The sequence below is a fragment of the Trachemys scripta genome, chromosome 1 (genome assembly GCF_013100865.1).
Source record: "Trachemys scripta elegans isolate TJP31775 chromosome 1, CAS_Tse_1.0, whole genome shotgun sequence".
Classification (NCBI taxonomy): domain Eukaryota; kingdom Metazoa; phylum Chordata; order Testudines; family Emydidae; genus Trachemys; species Trachemys scripta.
Genome location: NC_048298.1, coordinates 15,089,117 through 15,110,681, shown reverse-complemented (window position 1 = coordinate 15,110,681; position 21,565 = coordinate 15,089,117). Strand labels below are relative to the sequence as shown.

At 48.2% G+C, this 21,565-nt stretch overlaps 1 protein-coding gene across 9 annotated transcripts in view; it reads left to right on the top strand.

The window, feature by feature from the left end:
* Positions 1 to 21,565, top strand: part of FRMD4A (FERM domain containing 4A) — a 552,359-nt gene that overhangs the window by 437,975 nt on the left and 92,819 nt on the right. For all 9 annotated transcript variants that reach the window (XM_034765163.1, XM_034765172.1, XM_034765181.1 and 6 more), the window contains 2 exons: positions 7,070 to 7,126; positions 14,315 to 14,337. In XM_034765163.1, coding sequence (XP_034621054.1) covers positions 7,070 to 7,126; positions 14,315 to 14,337 — 80 coding nt within the window. The remainder of the gene's footprint in view (positions 1 to 7,069; positions 7,127 to 14,314; positions 14,338 to 21,565) is intronic.

Sequence of the window (21,565 nt, the reverse complement as noted above, 5' to 3'; positions counted from 1 at the left end):
TGTGCAGGTACATCATGCACAGAGCTCACATTTCTGTTGTGAGTGCTGGACGGTCAGTTGTGTGATGGTGCATATAGATCTACCTGGCCTACACACTCCTGTCCTGGCCCCCCATCTCCCCTCCTGCAATGTCTAGCCTTTGGAGTTCTCTGTGGGTTCCTGAGGCAGGGGCAGCTGACTAGCCTGCCCCATGTAGAGGACACCCTCAATACTGAACATAGCACACACCATCAGGCTCTGTGTACTTCACACTTGCGTCACCCACCAGTCAGTACGTGCTATACATCCCCCTTTGTGCCCCATCCACAGAGATGAGTGTGTTACAGCTCATGGCTTGAAGAGCCTGGATCTTTAGTTCAAGCTTTGGAGTCTGATGCTTTTAGCACTCCAAGGTCCCTAGTGTTGGAACAAATAGTGACCGCCCCATTTGTACAGCAGCTTTCGTGTGAGGTTGTCAAGGTGCTTTATAGATATTAATTATCTCAGAGGTAGATTGTTATCATCTTCAATTTACAAGTGGGGAACTGAGGCACCGAGAGATTGAGTAACTTGCCCAGGTCACATAGGAAGTGTGCGGCAGACTAGATCCACCCAGATTCCCTGAGCACAGGCCGTAGGAGACAGATGAGGGCTTGAACTGATGATTGGATACCAAGAATTCCTCTTGAGTTGTAATCACCACTGTGACAAGGCCTATCTCTGTAGCCATGGACAAGTCACCTTGCCCCTCTGCCTTCTTCTCGGCAGCCGTAAAATAGGGGTAATACTTGATCAGACATACCTACCTCTAATCTGGATAGTGCTAGTTCTTGCAGCACATCCATTCCTTTTATATCTGTCCGAGTGCCTCTCACCAGAGTGCTGTGATGCTAAATAATTCTGTTTGTAAAATGCTTTGAAGATGTTGCTGTTTCAGTTTCCCAGACAATGTGGGAGTGTTCACATCCAAACAAAAACATCTTGGACTGAAAAAGAAAAGTTGTAAAATATTTCCACTGACACATTTAATTTCCACCTCAATCCCCAACCTCCCACTTCAGTCGTCCATCCCCTCCATGCTCCCTGCCTTTCTTTTTCTCACCAGACCTACATTTTTATGGCCTAGCCTACTTGGGAGTCCCTTCCTCAGAATCTGTTAGAGGTAAAGAAAAAAAAAACATCTGAAAATAAATTGAATCAAATTGTGCCAGAGGCAGATGTGAGCTTGAAACTGAAAGTCTAACCCAGCGAGTGTTTAAAAAAAAAAGTTCTGCTTTTGCATAAAGAATAGAAACGAGTGGATATTGCAGGTTACCCCAGCAGTGGTAGTGAGAGGAATCCACCAGAAGAGGGTGCCCTTGTAACTAAAGTCAATGTTAGGATCAGGAACGGCTTCCCCTGCCCATTTTGGGGGGAGGGAGGAGAGGAGTGAAACCAGTACACGGGGAAATGTTTTTGTGCCAAAAATAATCTGGCCTTAAGGACTATTGAAAAAACACCAGCCTGTTGTCACTAGTTACTGAAAACAAATCTAGCCCTTGCGCAGAATTGAGTGTGAGATAGATAAGCGGCTTCCTCGCTCAGAACTCAAATGTGTTGAGATGAGTTAAGCGCTGCCCAGAGGCAGTGAGTTGCTTTCTCATATGTGGCCAAGAAAATTGTCTTGTTAAAGAGAAAAGGGGGCAGCTATGAGTCATCTGATTACCCTGAGAGTCCTGGTGTAATATGTGCTTGGAGTGGCAGGGGGCTGGACCTGCAGATTCCCAGGGATCTACGCAGCTCTTGGGGGATCAGGGCCATCTGTGCAAAGACTTCGTTCCTCCACACAGCTCCTGGAGCTCCATCACACATCCTTCACCCCCCTGGCATCTCAAGCTGAACCTGGAGAGCCCTGCTTGGACGCTGGTTGCTCTAAGAGGATGTGAGGGGGGGTGGTGGGTGTCTCTAGTCTGGGAATCGCTGGGAGGCTAGGCCCTTGTCTGGAACTATTCCCTGTCCACCCCACCTCTTCGCTGGCTGAAACCATCCCTAGTGACTCACCTCCCATCTGCCAGAGAGGGAACAGCAGCTGGAGAAAGTTGAGAGGGATTAGGATCTGAGAACAAGGGTATTATGCTTGTCTCAATGCTCCAAGCAGGAAAGGGACTTGTTCAGTAAGAAACATTACACAGGTTTTTGGCTCCAGTTCACAACAGCATACCCCACAGTGCCCTGTCCTAATCCTTACTAGCAGTAGTCCCTTTGACTTCAATAGGCTCGCAATTGGTCGCTCAGATTTCATGTGTGCAGAGCAGGTGCTTAGTTGCCAACTCCCTGACTCTAGACATACCTGTACATTTACGTGCTCAACTGTGCAAACGTAGAAGCAACGTTGAGTAATATGGTTGAGAGAGGGTTGTTTTGTGGTGAAGGCACCAACCTGGGATTCTGGAGATCTGGGTTCAAATCCTGCCTCTGCCACAGCTTCTGGTGTGACCATGTCTGTGCCTCAGTCCTTCCCCCTGTGAAATGGGGAGAGTAACTGTCCTTCCTCCCACCCTTTGTCTGCCTTGTCAGTTAGGGTGTAAGCTCTTTCCAGCCAGAGCTGCTTGCAGCACCTGGCACGATGCGATCCCGATCTTGGCTGGGGCCTCTCGGTGGAACCGCAATACAAGTAATGCAACCTTCCATCTAAGTTGGATGCTCTGGTGTCACAAAGCACAGCCCAGCTGTCATTCCCCAAAGGCAGATGGAATCCAGGGGGCGGTTGGAGAATGCCAACCAAAATGCCCTTCGTTTGTATCATTGCTTTCATTTAGGTGTGAGAAATCCTGGCTCCTGACTCCAAATCCTGGCTGCTTTTTAAACACCCCAACAACTAACGCTCTCAAAGCCCGTTAGAGACAAGGCCCAGGGGGTTTTTGGACAGCCACATAGTCCCTTGGTTGTGATTTGAATCCATCTAGCACTGTCTCAAAAGCTTCCTGCTGTGTTATTTTTTTAATTAAAAAACCGAGACAACCTGCCACATGCTAACGTGTGTCTTCAGGATTTCCTAGATCCCAGGCAGGAATGAGGACGAGGGTTCCTGGTGGGAAGGTCCGGGTTTCCGCCACTCCCACCTCACAGGGACCTTCGCACACAAAGAATACAGTGTCTGGCAGGGTTGCTAACTAATGGCCCCATCCTGCTACCACTGGCAAAGGTCTCACTGACATCAGTGGGAGCAGGATTGGGCCCTGGGCCAACAGACCATTATCTGCATCTGTGATGCTGTGGTGGGGATGGTGGAGGGGCAGGGCCCCATGAACCTAGCCCAGCAGTAACTTTGCAGAGCGCTGCTCTCCACAGAGGCCACTGTTCAAAATGCTTACTCAGCCCACTGGCTGCTCCAGCTGCCACAGGCTCTGTACGCAATGCACTTTGGTGCCTAGGGACCGTCCTTTGGGAATATTGCCAGGAAAAGCGTATGCTGCTGTTCTCATTTTGGAGGATGCTTAATAACAGAAAGCGGAGTGGGGCGAGGAGCCTAGAAATCTGGGTCGATCTATTTCCATCTGACCTCTCCTGAAACCGTTACTTTGCACATTCAAATCTACTGTCATCTGAATACAAAAATAGCCCTCTCTGACTGCGAGACTCCCTCCCGGGACCTTCCCAGTCTGACTTCCTGCCTCGCTCGGGTCTTGGTTTGTTTTAAAACATGTGTTGAATTTTAGTGCATTTGAAAGATGCTGGGGAAAAGCGAGTGACTCTTCTCAGTCGGAGGCCAGGCCGGGGCGATGCTGTGGAGGGATCCGCCAGAAGGGAGTTCAGTCTCCATGTGTAGACAGTGCTTGGACACACTGCAGTGCGATGGTGGATGGGAACTGGGCAGAGGCCACCAAACAGCCATCGAACTGCTCTAAGGAGGGCCACTCTGCCACTCTGTCCATGCATGGAATTCCCAGGGGCCTTCTAGGTACTGAGGAACGGGGCTGAGGGCTTTCTATAAAGTCAGCGTAGCGGGTTTAGAGAGTAAGTGCCTGCTTAGAAGGTTTGCTCTCTGGGGATTTGGTACAGTATGTGTGTCTGGGCGTGTCTGTCTGATACCAATAGTCCATAATAATAGGCAATAATCATTCCCATTGGCCTGAGGTCCTTTCTTACACAGCAGGGCTTCTAGTGCTCACCTAGCTATCACCACGGATGGCTCCTGGAAAACTGGAGTGAGGCAACATGTTCATTTGGGGCCAGGTCATGCCTGGCCCCGGCCGTGGCTATGCAGAGAGGGAGCAAGCAGGAGGCGCCGTGCCCCATCTGCATGGTCCTTACGGCTGGGTCAGGCAGAATCAGAATCTCTGCACTCAGTGGAGTGCCAGGACAGCGCCATTCCTGCTTTCCCTGGGGCCGCGCAGTGCCCCAAAGGGGGGGGAGAAATGGGTGCTCTGCCCCCTCCGACGCTGGCCAGCAGAGCTGGCTGGCTGCAGCGTAAGCTGCACCCTGAAAGGAGTGTAGGAGAGAATGTACAGCCTCTAGGAGGCCTTTTGGCTCCTGATGCTGTGTGTCTCCCTCTGCTTCTCTTGGGGTATGTCTGCACTGCAGCTGGGAACGTGCCTCCCGGCCTAGATAGTCACCCGCTCGCTGGGGCAGACTAGCAGGTGCCTGTCTGCCCGGGCCAGGAGACATGCTGTCAGATGCGGTGCAGACACACTCTTAGGATTCTGCAGCTCCACACCACCCCTTACCCTGGGCTGAGCCCAAATGCCATAATTGGGCCCTGCCTTTGTGCTGATGTAACTAGCTCCCCTACCGCATTCCCTTGGCGCATACTCATCCTTCGCGAAATCACCCCGAGTACATCAAACACTGACGCAGCAGCTGAATCTGGGAGAAGCAAGAGAAACCTCTTCACTGCTCCCACCTCAATGTAACCAACCCCCAGTGGATCATTAGAGAGGAGGCGAGGTCAGTTGCTTTTCTAGAAAGCTGGCACTGCTAAACCACAATGCTTGCACAAGAGTACCTGGGTCTTATCCTCTGTTTGCCAGGGGCAGAGCCAGCACAGCTCTTACGGCAGTGGTCCCCAAACTTTTTACCTTGTGCCCCCCCTTACCTCTCTCTACGTCCCCCCATCCTGGAGCTGCGTCCCGGGTCTGGGGGGAGGGGAGCTGAGGGAGTGCGGATAGGAGTAAGTGGGCCAAGACTGGGGCCACAGCTGGGGGCGGGCATGGAGCCCCGGGTGCGGGGCCGGCATCCAGGAACCCTGGAGTGGGGCCAGGAGCGGAGCCCCAGACGCGGGGCCAGCAGCCAGGATGCCGGGTGTGGGGCCAGGAACGGAGCCCTGAGCACAGGGCCAGCTTGGGTGGTGCTCCTTCCCCGACCCCGATGGGGGCTGGCCCAAGCCCCAGCCGCGCCCCCCTGAACATTCCTCAGTGCCCCTGTAGGGGGGAGCACCCCACAGATTGGGGACCTTTGTTTTACAGCTTGTAAATGAGGTGGGTCCATTATCTGCATGAAGTGTATCGTCTAAATTTAGATCTCAGGTACCGGATCCACCTTTCTTTCCAGATACAGTAAAGCAATTCAAACATGAATTTAAATTCCGAGAGCCCTACAGGAACCTCCAGAGTTGGAATCCACCATAAGGTGATTTGGACAAAGTAAGGCTCCAACCAAGGTGCCCCAGCAGAGCCCTACTGAGCGCAGCGGAGTTGTGCATGAGTGCAGGGCGCTGCCCGTGCAGATGCAATTGCTAGATCAGGGCCTATATCATGTGGTAGTAGAAAGAAGCACAGTTTATACGACTTCCCCAAGATCTGAGGGAGACAAGGTTGGTGAGGCTTTCAAGTTTTATGGAGCTCTTCTTCAGGTCTGGGAAAGGTAATCAGAGTGCCACAGCTAAATAGAAGGTGGAACAGATTCTTAGGCTACATCTACACTACAGGGGGGAGTCGATTTAAGATACGCAAATTCAGCTACGTGAATAGCGTAGCTGAATTCAACGTATCGCAGCCGACTTACCCCGCTGTGAGGACGGCGGCAAAATCGACCTCTGCGGCTTCCCGTCGACGGCGCTTACTCCCACCTCCCCTGGTGGAGTAAGAGCGTTGATTCGGGGATAAATCGATCCCCGAGAGGTCGATTTCTACCCGCCGATTCAGGCGGGTAGTGTAGACCCAGCCTTAGAGACACTGGTTTTATGCCTCATTACAACCTGTAACCTACTAACTCTCTCCTTTGGTCTATGATTTCAGAGAGTGTTAATCGCCCACTTCATTTTGAATATTTCTTGCAACATGTGTTAACTCCTTCCTCTGTTTCCTGAGACCTGTTGCTTGGGGAGTCCAAATATGTGTATTGTGGGGAGGAGGTGTTGAACTTGTGTCTGAAACCAAAATCACTGTTTCCCTTAGCTGCTTTTCTTGATGCCTGGATCCTACAGTGATGAGCATTGTAAGGAAGTGCTTAGAACAGATCACATTTGACTACCATGCAATGTCAGGAATACGATTTCTGTGCAAAACTTTAAATCATTCCAGGCAGTTATGTGAGATAAATGGTTGTAACCAACCCACTGGGTCTAAAACCCTCCTCCAGGAGCTCGGATTGGAATCTAGCTTTAACATGGGCTCAGCATAGCACTGGCTGTGAAACCTGAGGTCTGGTCATTTTCGTGGGGCTCTGGGTTTTATTGCAAACACAGCACACTGCTCCAGAGGATACAGCCCTTCAGTTTTCCCTGCTGAGGGGAAGGGGGAAAAGCCACATTCCCATGAAACCTGGGTGGTATTTTGGGAATAGAAAAATATTACATATTACCTTCTCCTAAAAGCGCATGGGAAAGAATGAATTCTCCTCCTCCCGTGCCCCCTCCCCTGCAACTCCTCCATTCCACCCCGGTTGAGTTCTGATGTCGCGCTTCATTTACCAGGACAGAGTTCTGTGTATTTTGCTTTCTCCACATCGCTGTGAGCAGGTCCATTTGGTCTCCAGGAGTAATGGGAACCCTTTGAAGCCAAGCCAGAGGAGAAGGCACGTTTCACTGTGTCATTACAAGCAGGTTCGTCTTGGGGGAGCTGAAATTTAGTGAACTCTCCTTTTTTTTCCCCCTCTTCTCTTTTCTTCCTAGGAACTCATTGAGGTTGACAGCGAGGTGGTGTTTGAATTGGCCGCGTACATCTTGCAGGTAGGGGCAGCAGCTGTCTCTTGTTCCTTCTGTATCTGCGATGCTTAAATCTGTTGTTGGGGGTTCAGAAATCACAGACCCTCCTAGGGAGTTACACCAAGCGTACAGGAACAGAAAAGATAGGGTGTATTTTGCCAAGCTAGGGGGAAAAAGCTGGAACCCTTTAGTGCTGGATTGTAACCCTGCTGTCCCAGCCGAGCGAGGGGCATTGATTTGCCACGTTGCCCCAGGAGCAGGACGGGAACCAGCTGGAAGTGGATGTGGAAGTGAGCTACCCAGCACAGAATACTTCCCCATCTGCTTCAGCTCCAGTGTGCTGGCTGGCATGCTAGGGCTGGAGCCATGGCTCTACTCACTCCCACCCCTGCCTATCCACTCCTTGTGCACCTGTGTGAGGAGGGGAATAGCCGCCCAGCAGCATATGCTGTCCTCCTCCTTGGAGGTTCCAGCTATGCGTGCTGCCCACACCGGAATGTAAGGGGGTTCTTTGCGCCCCATCATTCCCCTGTGCTGAAGTGTATGGTGAACCTAATTTGCATCCATATCTAGTGATACTTTGCAAGTCTATAGCACCGTTCATCTGAGGATCTCAAAGGGCTTTACACACATTCATCATGAATTAACCCTCATCACATCAGCAGGTAAGAACCCAGAATACAAGCCAGATCTCCTGACGTCCCAGACAGGGCTGTGCTCAACCGGTAGACCATGATTCTTTCCTTTCATATGAGACATAAGTTTCCTGATTCGCTGACCACCCTGTGTCAGATCCAGCCCAGTATATAAAGGAAACCTAAGGTGAAAATATTAAATACAGTTTTGAAAAGCAAGGCAAGGTTCTGCTCTGTCACCAATTCTACGCTGGTGTAACTTCACTAACTTAGTGGAGTTGCTCCTGATGGACACTGGTGTGGGAGGAGAATCAGGCCCACAGTTGTGCCTGATTTTCAGATATGTTGAGAATCCACAACTCCACTTGAAGTCAGTGGGAGCTGCAAACATCAGCGCCCATGAAAATCAAGCCTTAAATTTCCACCTTAGGATTCGGCTTCAGAAAAGATTTGTCAGGTCTTATTTTATCCAAATTAAAAGACTGGCCCAAATCAAAACCCTGGAAAATTTGGATCTGGAACCAGATCTGAACTTTGTAGCTCAAGTCAATCTCCAGTTCAAAATGGATCACCTATTCCTGGGCATTTCAACAAGCTAGAAAGGGGATGGGAAGTTATATGGCATGGCGGGATTCCCTTGTCCACACAATAAGAGAAGCAGTTGAGAGGCAGCTTTATACTACCCAGCAGGAAACACAAAATTCTCCAAGGCTTCCAGTTCAATTGGGGATGAAGATTTAATATGTCTACAGGTATGTCTTCACTGCAATTAGCTCGAGTTACCTATGCTCAAATTACTCCTCTCGAGTTAGCAGCGTTCTAATGAAAGCAGCCAAGCTGCGAAAGAACACTCAAGTTGCTGCGTCCACACTGGTGGTATACTTGCTCATGTGTGGCACACCCCATGGTTCTTAGCACTCTATTTTAACTCAGGTTAACTCTGCAATTAAGACAAGCCCTAATCCTGCAGCAGCTGAGCAACGAAGTTGTCTCAAACAGGACTGGGTCCCTATCTGCCCTGTACCATTTACACCCATGCAGAATGTTACCAAATCAGAATCCTTCATTCCCCCTCACAGATGTAAATGGCCCCCATTTTGCACTCACGCTGCCCAGATTCAGATGACTGACAGGGTGCAAGACGCTGGACTGTAACCTAAAACCTAGAGATCAGGGTAAATTGAAGTGGATCAAATCCAGACCTGTTGAGTGCAACTCCACTGGCTTCAGTGAAGTTACACCTGCTTACCCCAAGATTGAAGTTGGGCCCATGATTTTACAGAGACCACCTCTTTATTCACGAAGAAGGAGGGGACGATGCACCAATTATCAAGATGACAGGTTTCAGAGTGGTAGCTGTGTTAATCTGTATCAGCAAAAACAATGAGGAGTCCTTGTGGCACCTTAGAGACTAACAAATTTATTTGGGCATAAGCTTTCGTGGGCTAAAACCCACTTCATCAGATACATAGTCTCTAAGGAGCCACAAGGACTCTTGTTGGTTTTGCCATTATCAAAAGTGTTTAGTAATGTTTGCAGTTCAGTACAAGTGACCTGACAGGAATGATTCATAAAGGCAGAGGGTGGGGGGTTTGAGGGCACGTCATTCTTTATGGGCGGTAATTGTCATGGGAGAAGATCAGAGATAATGGCCAGATAATGGTTTCTTCTTTTTCTCCTCTTCTTAGTGCAGTTTTTAGTCTCTTTCCAGTCAGCCATGAGACTCTGATCCTAAAAGATCCATGTGGAACAGCCAAGCCATCTCATCAGCATATGTTAATCAATAATAACCATTGCACTTCTGTAGCACTTTTCATGTTAGGGAAGCAATTAGTGCTGGGGAGTTTCATTCTTCATTAAGATCAATTTTAGAGTAATACAGCAAAAATTAGAGAGAGGGAGAAACAATTAAAAGCACATTACAGCAATTGCGTATTGGCCTGCTGGGTGAATACACATCTCGGACAGCAGGCTCATTGTGAGAGTTAGTGCTAGGGATAGGAATCTATTGTTTGTCCCTGCATCCTAATGAAAAACTTGAGCAATTAGCAGCTATAGATGTAAGCCCCGGCCAGTATGCCACTGTAGCCCCCGGCTGCTGTGATCTGAAGTATTTACCATCACAAACAAACACAGGATATTACACACATTGCGGGAGTAGTTTGAAGTGTGACTTAATGAAATTAAGCAACACAAACCATACTTTTATATGTGACCAAGTTACAATTATTACAACCTGTGTGTGTGATGCACTCCAGCAGAGAACAAGGGGGATCGTTCAGCTATCTGTTTTGATTCAGTGCCTGCACTACAGAGTCAGCTCAGGTTAGCCAGACTGCAAAGTCAAACCCAAGTGACTGTGTCACCACTGATTCTGCACTCACCCTTGTGTGTTGCCAGGACTTCTGGGGGCATATCTCATGCTTCTTTGTAATGCAGTAGCCTGAGCAACTCTATGATTCATTCTTAGTGAATTTTGAGAGAATTTGTGTGTCCTGCACACACAAGGGGACGTGTGAGAACGCATTGGAGGACTGTCAGCACTCAAGTGGTTCAGCTTGTGTCCTCTCTGCAAAGTAAGTGGGATACCCAAATGAAAGCAGCAGCTGAGCTCTAGCCTGCACACCCAGCCAGGCTAGCCCGGGTTTAAAGCACCGCTAAACTTGGGTGAGAGGATTTGTGCGTGGATGGGAGGGGAATTATGGGCAACACCCAAGTAAGAGTCCAGTTTAGGTCTGCAGTGAAGACATGCCCATTGTGGAGGCTCCACTACTGACCAGTTGCAAACTAAATGATTACAATGCTCTGTCTACATTATACATTTTACCATGTTAAAGCAAAGTGTGTAACTTTGTAAATAAGCTGTAAAGAAATAATAGTGGATGGAATAGATAATACAGAGTCCGTCTGGGCAATACTCAAGCTGGGTAAAAGTACTACTAGAGCCTCTCCGGGGATAGTGCTTGGGGTGTGCTATAGACCGCCGGGATCGACCCAGGATATGGATAAGGAATTGTTTAATGTATTAAGGGAGGTAAATACTAATAGAAACTGTGTAATTATGGGGGACTTTAACTTCCCGGATATAGATTGGGGAACAAACGCTAGTAGCAATAATAGGGCTCAGATGTTCCTAGATGTGCTTGCGGATCAATTCCTTTATCAAGTGGTAGCTGAGCCGACGAGGGGGGAGGCCATTTTAGATTTGATTCTGGTAAGTAGTGAGGACCTTGTTGAGGAAGTGGTAGTGGGGGACAACTTGGGCTCCAGTGATCATGAGCTAATTCGCTTTAAACTAAATGGAAAGAGTACCAGAATTAAGTCAAAGACTAGGGTTTATAATTTTAAAAAGGCCAATTTTAACAAATTAAGGGGACTGGTAAGGGAAGTGGATTGGGCAAACGTATTAAGGGACCTAAAGGCAGAAGAAGCCTGGGATTACTTTAAGTTAAAGATGCAAGAGCTGTCAGAGGCCTGTATCCCCAAAAAGGGAAAAAGATTACTAAGCAAGAGACTTAGACCGAGCTGGATGAGCGACCGGCTGAAAGGGGCGATTAGGAAAAAACAGAAAGCGTACAAAGAGTGGAAGAGGGGAGGGATCAGTAAGGAAACTTACCTTAGCGAAGTCAGAGAATGTAGAGATAGAGTGAGAAAGGCCAAAGGCCGGGAAGAGTTGGACTTAGCGAGGGGAATTAAAAGTAATAGTAAGAGGTTTTACAGCCATATAAATAGGAAGAAAGCAAAGAAAGAAGAAGTGGGACCGCTGAAGACTATAGCCGGAGAGGAGATTAAAGATAATCTAGGCATGGCGCAATATCTCAATGAATATTTTGCATCGGTGTTTAATGAGGCCAATGAAGGTATTAGGGATACTAGCACCGTTACAGAGGGGCATACGGGATGGGGGATTACCGCATCCGAGGTAGAAACAAAACTAGAACGCCTTAATGGGACTAAGTCGGGTGGACCGGACGATCTTCATCCGAGAATATTGAAGGAATTGGCGCGGGAAATAGCAGGCCCATTAGCGACTATATTTAATGAATCTGTAAACTCGGGGGTAGTCCCGTTAGACTGGAGAATAGCCAATGTGGTTCCTATTTTCAAGAAAGGGAAAAAAAGTGACCCGGGTAACTATAGGCCTGTTAGTTTAACATCAGTAGTGTGCAAGGTGCTGGAGAAGATTCTGAAAGAGAAACTAGTTGAGGACCTTGAGGTTAATGGCAAATGCGATAAATTACAGCATGGTTTTACGAAGGGCAGATCGTGCCAAACGAATCTGATCTCCTTCTTTGAGAAAGTAACGGACTTATTAGATAAGGGAAATGCGGTGGACCTAATTTACCTGGATTTCAGTAAAGCGTTTGATACAGTACCCCATGAGGAACTATTGGTTAAAATGAAAAACATGGGGATCGATATGAAAATCCAGAGGTGGATAGGGAATTGGTTAATGGGGAGAATGCAGCGGGTCGTATTAAAGGGTGAATTGTCGGGTTGGAGGGAGGTTACTAGTGGAGTGCCTCAAGGTTCGGTTTTGGGACCCATCTTATTTAATCTATTTATAACTGACCTCGGGACAGATTGCAAGAGTGGGCTGATAAAGTTTGCGGATGATACGAAGGTGGGAGGAGTTGCAAACTCGGAGGAGGATAGGGATACTCTGCAGGGAGACTTGAATGAGCTTGTGAATTGGAGTATTAGAAATAGGATGAAATTTAATAGTAAAAAGTGTAAGGTTATGCACTTGGGGACGAATAATAACAATTTTAGTTACAAGATGGGGACGCATTGGTTAGAAGTAACGGAAGAGGAGAAGGACCTAGGGGTCCTTGTGGACCGCAGGATGACTATGAGTCGGCAATGTGACGTGGCGGTGAAAAAAGCCAATGCGGTCTTGGGATGTATTAGGCGAGGTATATCTAGTAGAGATAGGGAGGTCCTGCTTCCGTTGTATAAGGCACTGGTGAGACCTCATTTGGAGTACTGTGTGCAGTTCTGGTCTCCAATGTTTAAAAAAGATGAACTCAAACTGGAACGGGTGCAGAGAAGGGCGACTAAGATGATCAGAGGAATGGAAAACCTGTCGTATGAAAAGAGATTAGAGGAGCTTGGGTTGTTTAGTCTGACAAAGCGAAGGCTGAGGGGGGATATGATTGCTATCTTTAAATATATCAGAGGGGTTAATACAAGGGAGGGAGAGGAATTATTCCAGTTTAGTACTAATGTGGACACGAGAACGAATGGATACAAACTGGCCGGGGGGAAGTTTAGGCTAGAAATTAGACGAAGGTTTCTGACCATCAGAGGGGTGAAATATTGGAACGGCCTTCCGAGGGAAACGGTGGGGGCGACGGACCTGTCTGGTTTTAAGATTAAGTTGGATAAGTTTATGGAGGGAATGGTTTAATGATAAAACATAGTAGTCAAGGAAAACCAAGCAATGGTACATGAACAACATAATGGCCAACAAGGGTCAGGCTAGAGACTCTTGCCTATATGCTCGGGGTATTACTGATCGCCATATTTGGGGTCGGGAAGGAATTTTCCTCCAGGGTAGATTGGCTGAGCCTCTGGAGGTTTTTCGCCTTCCTCCGCAGCATGGGGCAGGGATCACTAGCAGGAGGGTCTCAGCCGATTGAAGTCACTAAAACACAGGACTGGGGACTTCAACGGTAGAGTACAGGGAAGGGTCTTGCGGCCTGCGGCATGCAGGGGGTCAGACCAGATGATCATAATGGTCCCTTCTGACCTTAATGTCTATGAGTCTATGAGTCTATGAACTCTTGGTAAATGTTGACTTTCTAATGGCAACCACTGTGTATTTTGGGAATGTGACACAACCAATTTTGGGGATGCTTCAGATATCAAAATATGGCTACAAGGCTCCAGCAGAGACCAAATTCTGGTACTAATGCCATCACTGGAGTAGAGCACCACACACTAGTGTAGGATTGGACTCTGATGTTGATAGATAGATCACAATGCTTTCATGGACGAAACATCTAAAATATATAGTCAGTGTTTCCCTAAGTACTTTCTTAGGTAGGAAGGACAGAAGTTTAAGAAAAACACTGTATCCAACAAAAAGCAGAATGGGAAATTTAGATATGCAGAATGTAATTACTCAAACTGGAAACTGACCCAAGCAGTGGGGCTAATACTTGCAAAAGGTGTCAGGGGGTTTTCAGTGACCACAGGTCACTTGTACTTTGGAGATCTTCTAGCAATGCACTGCCCCCTAGCCATACAGGAGTACTGGTTTAATACGAAGAACACACTTACTTCCTGCAGCACTTACCATAGGTATCCACTAGCAGCATAGAGAGTCGTCGGCCTGACTACTTGCTGTGCCTAACCCGATTTGATTTGTAAGATCTGTCCAGATTGCAGCCCAAAGTGGTACAGCAAGTCCGACTTAGTTTAAAGGCTTGATACTGACAATACCATTGGAATTTGTTAAGTAAGGAAACCATTGTTGACTGATATTTGTAAGTGACAAATCTAGAAATGTATCTTTTCTGAATTAAATGTTGCTATTTTAGTGACAAATGGGTTTTTTTCCATCTTTTTACAGGAGGCGAAAGGAGATTTTGCAAGGTAAGTTTGTTGGAAGTTCTCTCAATGCCATTATTTGTTCTGACTGTGAAATTGATTACATCTGCTGGAAGACTGATGTGACAGTTTATAACTATATTGCAATGGGGAACTCTTCACACTGTTGTTAGCCTAGACATCATGTTTCCTGTAATAACTTAGGTCCAAAATGCAGCCCTGGCCCAGGCCACATATTGAAAACAGTATTGTTTGTGACTACATTGTTTGTGAATTTCTTGATGTGTTTGTGAAGTTCAGGAAACAGCGTAGCCTGCCGAAGGAAATTGCTGAGGAAATGACTCCCCCACAATCATTGTTGTAATATCACATGTCCAGCAGGACTTGATGTTAAAATTCTCTCATTAACTGGCATTAGGTGGCCTCTGAATGGGGGGACCTCTGAGTTTGAGCCTGATTTTCAGAAGTGCTAAAAAATTCACCGGTGGCTGGGGTTAGATGGCTCAAGGGATTGTTAATAAATATACAGCATCTGAGTTAGGTCAGGTCCAGGTCAGTAGTGACCAAAAGTCATTATCATCTGATGGCTGTTCAGTGCCCTGTGTAAAATCCATGGATGCTCTCACTCTGATACTTAGCAGACCTAGGTCCATGTTACAAAAACAAACCCCACCATAGATTACACTGTATTGCTCTCAAACTGAACTGCAGCTGGAGAACCACCATCAATCATCCTTGCAGCTGATCTCAGAAGGAAAGCCAGCAAATGGATGGGCAGGGATGCAGCCCCAAGAGAAGGTCCCTCCAGTCAAGGCAGAGGTGCATTGGTAGAATGCTCACAGGGCTACTGGGGATGAACAGAAGATTGTGACTAAACAGAGGACCAGATAAAACAAGACTTCATTCTCCAGCTCTGGCAGACTAGGACTTTTAAGCAGCACTAACATAAACTTAATTTTTTTTTAAACTGGAAAGATGGAACGTGCATTGCAAACATTGTAACCTCGCCCTGCAACAACCAGGAATGTGAGATGACGCTCAGCAAAAAGAAACTCTGGTTCTGCCCTATCATTTTTCAGAGTCCCAGTCGGCTTGTGAAATCCTGACATGTCTGTGACAAGGAGACACAAGCCTGATCTTGCTTTATTTCTCAAGTCCAACTATTTCAGAGCAGCGTGGTTATCAGCAGTGCCATTTAGTTAGGTAGCTAGGAGAGACATTCAGCAATTTTATCATGCAGGCTGATTTAAAACACATTGTCAAGTGAGGGACGCTTTCCCAGTTCAATCAAACCCCATGATAACCACGTCCTCCAGCACACGCAGGGTTATGAACTGCAGAGTATCCTGTACATAAAAAACATGCACAGGCTGGACTTGAATAAGGTTAAAGACAGAAAGATTGGGTGAAGTGGTTCAGGGGATTGGATGTAGAACCTTTCATTTTTAGGTGTCCAAGTCCAATTGCAGAGCTGGAAGTAGCCGTGGAAAGTTTTCACCAACTGAAGGCTGTTCATTGCTCTGTATCAAATGAGTTGGTCAGGTTTCAACATCACACAAAACCCTACCATAGGTGGGGCTAAATGGCCCTCCATGTCAGGGTGAAGGTAGTACATCTCTACCTCGATATAACGTGACCCGATATAACACGAATTCAGATATAACGCAGTTTCATCTATAACGCGGTAAGATTTTTTGGCTCCCGAGGACAGCGTTGTATCGAGGTAGAGGTGTACCTAGATTTTATAAGGTGCTTTTCATCTGTAGATCTCAAAGCACTTTAAAAAGGGTCTCAGGATCCCCATTTCTCAGATGGGGAAACTGAGGCATAGAGTGTGGCAATGATTTGCCCAAGGTCACCCAGTAAGCCACAGCTAGGAGTAGAACCCAGGTCTCCTGAGTCCATTTCTAGTGCACAATCCAGTAAGCCACACTACTGCGAAGTATGCTCCCTGCATAGCCATCTAATTTTGATAAGTGAATGAAAGTTTTCATTGCGTGGTGGTCTCTGTGAGTTTGATGGTCTCAGTGTAGTATCTGCTTTCCAAACCCCACCATTATAACTGGCACCCTGTTGGCGGTCTCATGATACAGAGGGCAAGATATGAATGGGCTTTGGAGACTGACCTGCATGCCTGTAGGCTGGGTTTGAGGCATGTTGTAGGAGCAGGGTAGGAGAAGCTTGCACTGCTTTATGCCCTTTCTCCAGGGACATCCATCCCGCACCTTTCATGAGCCCTTCACATTCACTAGAGAGGGTTTACTTATTGGGTGAAATCCTGACGCTACTGAAGTCAATGAGAGTTTTGCCTTTGAGCCAGGATTTCACCCACTGAGATTTGTGCTTACGGGTTTCACCAACACAGCAATGTATGAACTTGAAGTCTTAGGGATAAATGCATCCAGATGCAAGCAGGAGTAACTTTTGTTTGTAGACAATAGGAGTTGTACCTACGTATGCCAGGGCTGAAGGTGGCTCCTGTTGTTACCTATCTGCGTTTGAGGTTAATCATTGTTGAAATGTTGTTGCTAATAGAATTTGCTATTGTCTGATACAGAGAAGCTTTGCAGTTACAGAGCGTCTTTGTTACTGAGATTTAAAGATTATATCTTGCAAATGACAGCATAAATTTCATGAAGGCTGCACTATTGAACTCTGCTTTCTGCAGAAACAAAGCTATCTAAGAGATGCATGTTTAGAAGGAAAATGGAAAATTTCAGCAAACGTATTGCCTGAAAGCAGTGTCAGATTTACCGCTAAGGAGACTAATGGTGTCTCTTTGGCCCCAATCCAGCAAAGCACTTAAGCGGGTGCTTAACTTTAAGGAAGGGAGAATTCCCACGAAAGCACTTGTTGCAGAATTCCTGCCTGTGGGGACTAGCGTGGTGTGATATCTAGCCCTTTGATGCTTTGATCTTTACATCACAGCTTGGCATCAGCACAGTGTGATGTAGGCATGATGACATCAAAACTTCATCATCCTGAGAGGTGACATCACATGGTGATAAGGTTTTGTGCATTCTTAAAGTTATTTGGGAATGTGCAAACCCCCATGGAAATCAGAGGTGACCTCACAAAATCCAGGTGGCAACTTTCTGCCATTCTTACCTGATCAATTGTCACCTCTCCCAGGATGGCTGCTCCTGCTGCAGGTCTTGGGGAAGATGAGTTGTCCAGTGCTGGGGGATTGAAGTGAGGTGAACGGGCCCTCCCTAGACACAGAGGAAGAGGGGGCTCCAACCCTCGTGAGCGGAGCCCTACCCCTAGCTCCGCCCCCTGGACACCAACGGCGGGGCCGGAAGTATAAAGGCGGGACCGAGAAGCTCAGTCGTGGCCTAGCCACTGGAGGGGACAGATGTTTCCTCTGAGCTCTCGTGCTGGGAGGTGGCAGCAGGCCCGCAGAGTGCAGACGATTGGTCCAGACCGCCTGGACCCTGGACTGACCTGACCCCAGGGGTGGCAGATGACTGGCCTGGACAACCTGGACCTCTGGATGACCCGGCTGCGCAGGAGACAGACGACTGTCTCAGACCACCGGCTGGCCCAACCCCGGCAGAGCTACTGCTGGCAACTGAGGCCCCCCGCTGATCATCTTACCTCACCGGATCAGCAGGTATCCTTGGAGGGGGAGTGTGGAAGTGGCCCAGGGGCAGCAGACCCCTGTTTGGCTGCAACGCTGGCAGAGAGTGAGTCAGCGTGTTGCGGCTTGGATCCCCACTGACGCAGTGGCAGACCCCTCCGCCACCCTTAGGCCCCTGAGCCGGGACGCAGTGGAGTGGGAAGGCCTGCATCCCCCCCTGCCACCCAAACGGTGGGTGACAGTCTCCCACTCCCTCAGGCTAGCTGAATGAAAGCCTGAGTTAACTGACTTTGGTTGCAGGCCCAGGCTGAGTGTCTTTGTTTCCCGCCCAGCTCTGAACCAGAGCCTGGGCTCATTAACTGCTTGCAGCCCCACCTGAGTGCAGGTTGGAGATGAGTGACTTTGTTTACCGCCCAGCTCTGAACCAGAGCCTGGGCTACATGCCTATTTGCTGCTCCGCCTGAGTGCAGGCCTGAGCTAAGGGACAGTGCTTGCTGCTCTGCTCTGAACCAGAGCCTAGGCCAGGGGTCGGCAACGTTCAGCACGCGGCTCGCCAGGGTAAGCACTCTAGCGAGCTGGGCCAGTTTATTTACCTGCTGACGCGGCAAGTTCGGCCAATCGCGGCCCCCACTCGCCGCGGTTCGCCGGGCCAATGAGGGCGGCGGGAAGCGGCGCGGGCCGAGGGATGTGCTGGCCGTGGCTTCCCGCCGCCCCCCATTGGGCCGGGATGGCGAACCACGGCCAATGGGGGCCGCAATCGGCCGAACCTGCCGCGTCAGCAGGTAAATAAACTGGGCCGGCCCGCTAGGGTGCTTACCCTGGTGAGCCGCGTGCCGAACGTTGCCAACCCCTGGTCTAGGCTGATTGACAATTTGCAGCTCCACCTGAGTGCAGGCTCGAGCCATACTTTGACAGGCCTCGCTGATTCCCCCCACAGCAAGCAAAGTGGGGCCTCAGGGCAGAGTGAGGGTGGAGCACCCACCTGGAAAAAGAAAAGTCAGCACCTGTGCCCGGAGTGACATAAGTTATACCGACATAAGTGGTAGTGTAGACACAGCCTTTGATTCGAGTGGAGGCAGCCGTGTGTGGCTGAGATGCATTCTGAATGAGTTACAGGAGATGTGCAACCATCATCATTCAAAGCAAAGCAGATGGCTACGTAAGCCTGGAACCGATTGAAACCTTGGGTGGAAATTGGTTCCAGGGGCAGAGACGCACTCTGGTTTGCCCTTGCTTTGACGGGCTGGCCAGACAGCCAATGTCTGCAGTGGGTAAGAGTGGCTTCACTGAAGGAAATGTTGGTACTGTAGTGAGTTTGCTGACAGACAGTCTTTGTGACCTAACTGTTAAAAATTTCAGGGGACAGGAAGCTCCGCCCCTCTGCCAACCTACACTTCTGTGTGGCTTGGGGGCAGGGCCCTGCTCAATGGCTATTCAGTAGCAGAATATCATACACCAAAAGCTGCAGTCAGCGGAGGTCTGTCTGCTAGCACCGTGTCTATACAAAAGACAGCAGCCACGCTGCAGCGCCACCCCTCAGCGCGCTCCCTCAGATTCTGACGTCCCCGACTCTCCTTCTGAACTTTTCCCCAACTATAAATGTAGAAAAGATTATCACCCAATGTAAAATTAAATATGTAAATGTAAATGGTCACAGATGGTGCCTATTTTCCCACATTAGAAACACATAAAGACGCTTGTGTGCCGTGCTATAAGCTCTCTAGTGTCGCCATAGCCAAAACACAGTGCATCGGCAACCCTGGGATGGAAACCCATGTTGCGGGAGAGAGAAAAAAATAAGCCTTATAAGGCCCAGTGTTTGCTATCATCAGTCTTATCCAATTCTTTAGATTCCAAGCAGAGTTCGACAGTAATTATCAAGAGCCGTGGAGTCAATAGCAGCATTATTGTGTCATTTTCCTGAATATCCCTTTAGATGGAGTTTTTCCTGCTACTGCCGATTGGGTTTCAAGAATTTTCCAACAAGTTCACATGGCTTTAGAGGCAGAATTGCAGAGATTGTACTACTGAGCTGGGTTTTAAAAATGAAGTTAAAGCCCTTTGTATGTTAAGGGAAATTGATTATTCACCTTTGTTTTGGAGGGGTAACCAAAGGCTATGGTTGTTTGGACTGAAAAATTATACATTTAGGCTTGGATTTCTAAAGGAGCCTATGGGAATGAGGTGCCCAAATCCTATTGACTTTCAATAGGAGATGGACACTTAGCTCTTGATTCTGTACTTTTTGAAGTAGGTGGCAAAATGTCTATTGACTTCAGGCCTTGAATTCTCTTAGACTCATAGCCCTGGTCTACACTGTGGGGGGGGTCGACCTAAGATACGCCGACTTCAGCTACACGAATAGCGTAGCTAAAGTCGGCGTATCTTAGGTCGACTTACCTGGCCGTGAGGACAGCGGCGAGTCAACCGCTGCCACTCCCCCATTGACTCTGCTTTCGCCTCTCACGAGCTGGAGTTCCGGAGTCGACAGGGAGTGTAATCGGGGATCGATTTTATCGCGTCTACACTAGACGCAATAAATCGATCCCCGATAGATCGATCACTACCCGCTGATCTTGCGGGTAGTGAAGACCTGCCTATAGGCACCTATTCCAAGGCTGGAGCACCCATGGGGAAAAAAATTGTGGGTGCTGAGCACCCACTGGCAGTCCCCCTATCAGAACCTCCCCTTCCAGCACCTCCCGCCCACCAGTAGGCCCCACTGATCAGTGCCTTCCCGTCCCTCCCAGCATCTACTGCCTGCCCTGGATCATCTGTTTTGCGGTGTCAGGAGGCGCTGGGGGAGAGGGGAAGGAGCAAGGGCGCAGCGTGCTCGGGGGAGGCGGTGGAACTGAGCAGGGAAGGGGCAGAGCGGGGGTGGGAAGGAGCTGGGTGGGGCTTTGGGGAAGGGATGGAGTGGGGGCAGGGCCTGGGCAGAGCAAGAGGGAGCACCCCCCAGCAGATTAGAAACTCAGCGCCTGTGCTTAGACCCTTTGATAAACCCAGTCCTAAATCTCACAGACTGCCTCCCTCCGGGCGCCTCTGGGTAGGACACTGGGAAATGCTGGGGTAGTTCAGAAGACCGGAAGAAAGGTAATGCTGTGCCAATATTTTAAAAGGGTAAATGGTGTGACCTGGGTAATTATAGGCCTGGGTAATTATAGGCCTGTTAGCCTGACATTGATTCCAGGCAAAATACTGGTGCAGATGGTATGGGACTCAATAAAAAATGAAAGGAGGGTAATATAATTAATGCCAATCAACATGAGTTTATGAAAAATAGATCTTGTCAAACTAATCTGATATCTTTTTTTTTTCATGAGATTACAAATTTGGTTGATAAAGGTAAAAGTGTTGATGTAATAGACTTCTGTAGGGAGTTTGACTTGGTATGCATGACATTTTGATTAAAAAACTAGAATGTTATGAAATTAACTTGACACATATTAAATGGATTAAAATGTGGCTAAGAGATGAAATAGGTCTCAAAATATAACTGTAAACGAGGAATCATCATCAGGCAGGTGTGTTTCCAGTGGGGTTTCACAGGAATCAGTTCTCGGCCCTACGCTATTTTAATGACCTGGAAGAAAACATGAAGTCATCACTGGTAATCTTTGCAGATGACACAAAACTTGGAGGAGTGGTAAATAATGAAGATAGGTCAGTGATACAAGAGCGATCTGGCTCGGT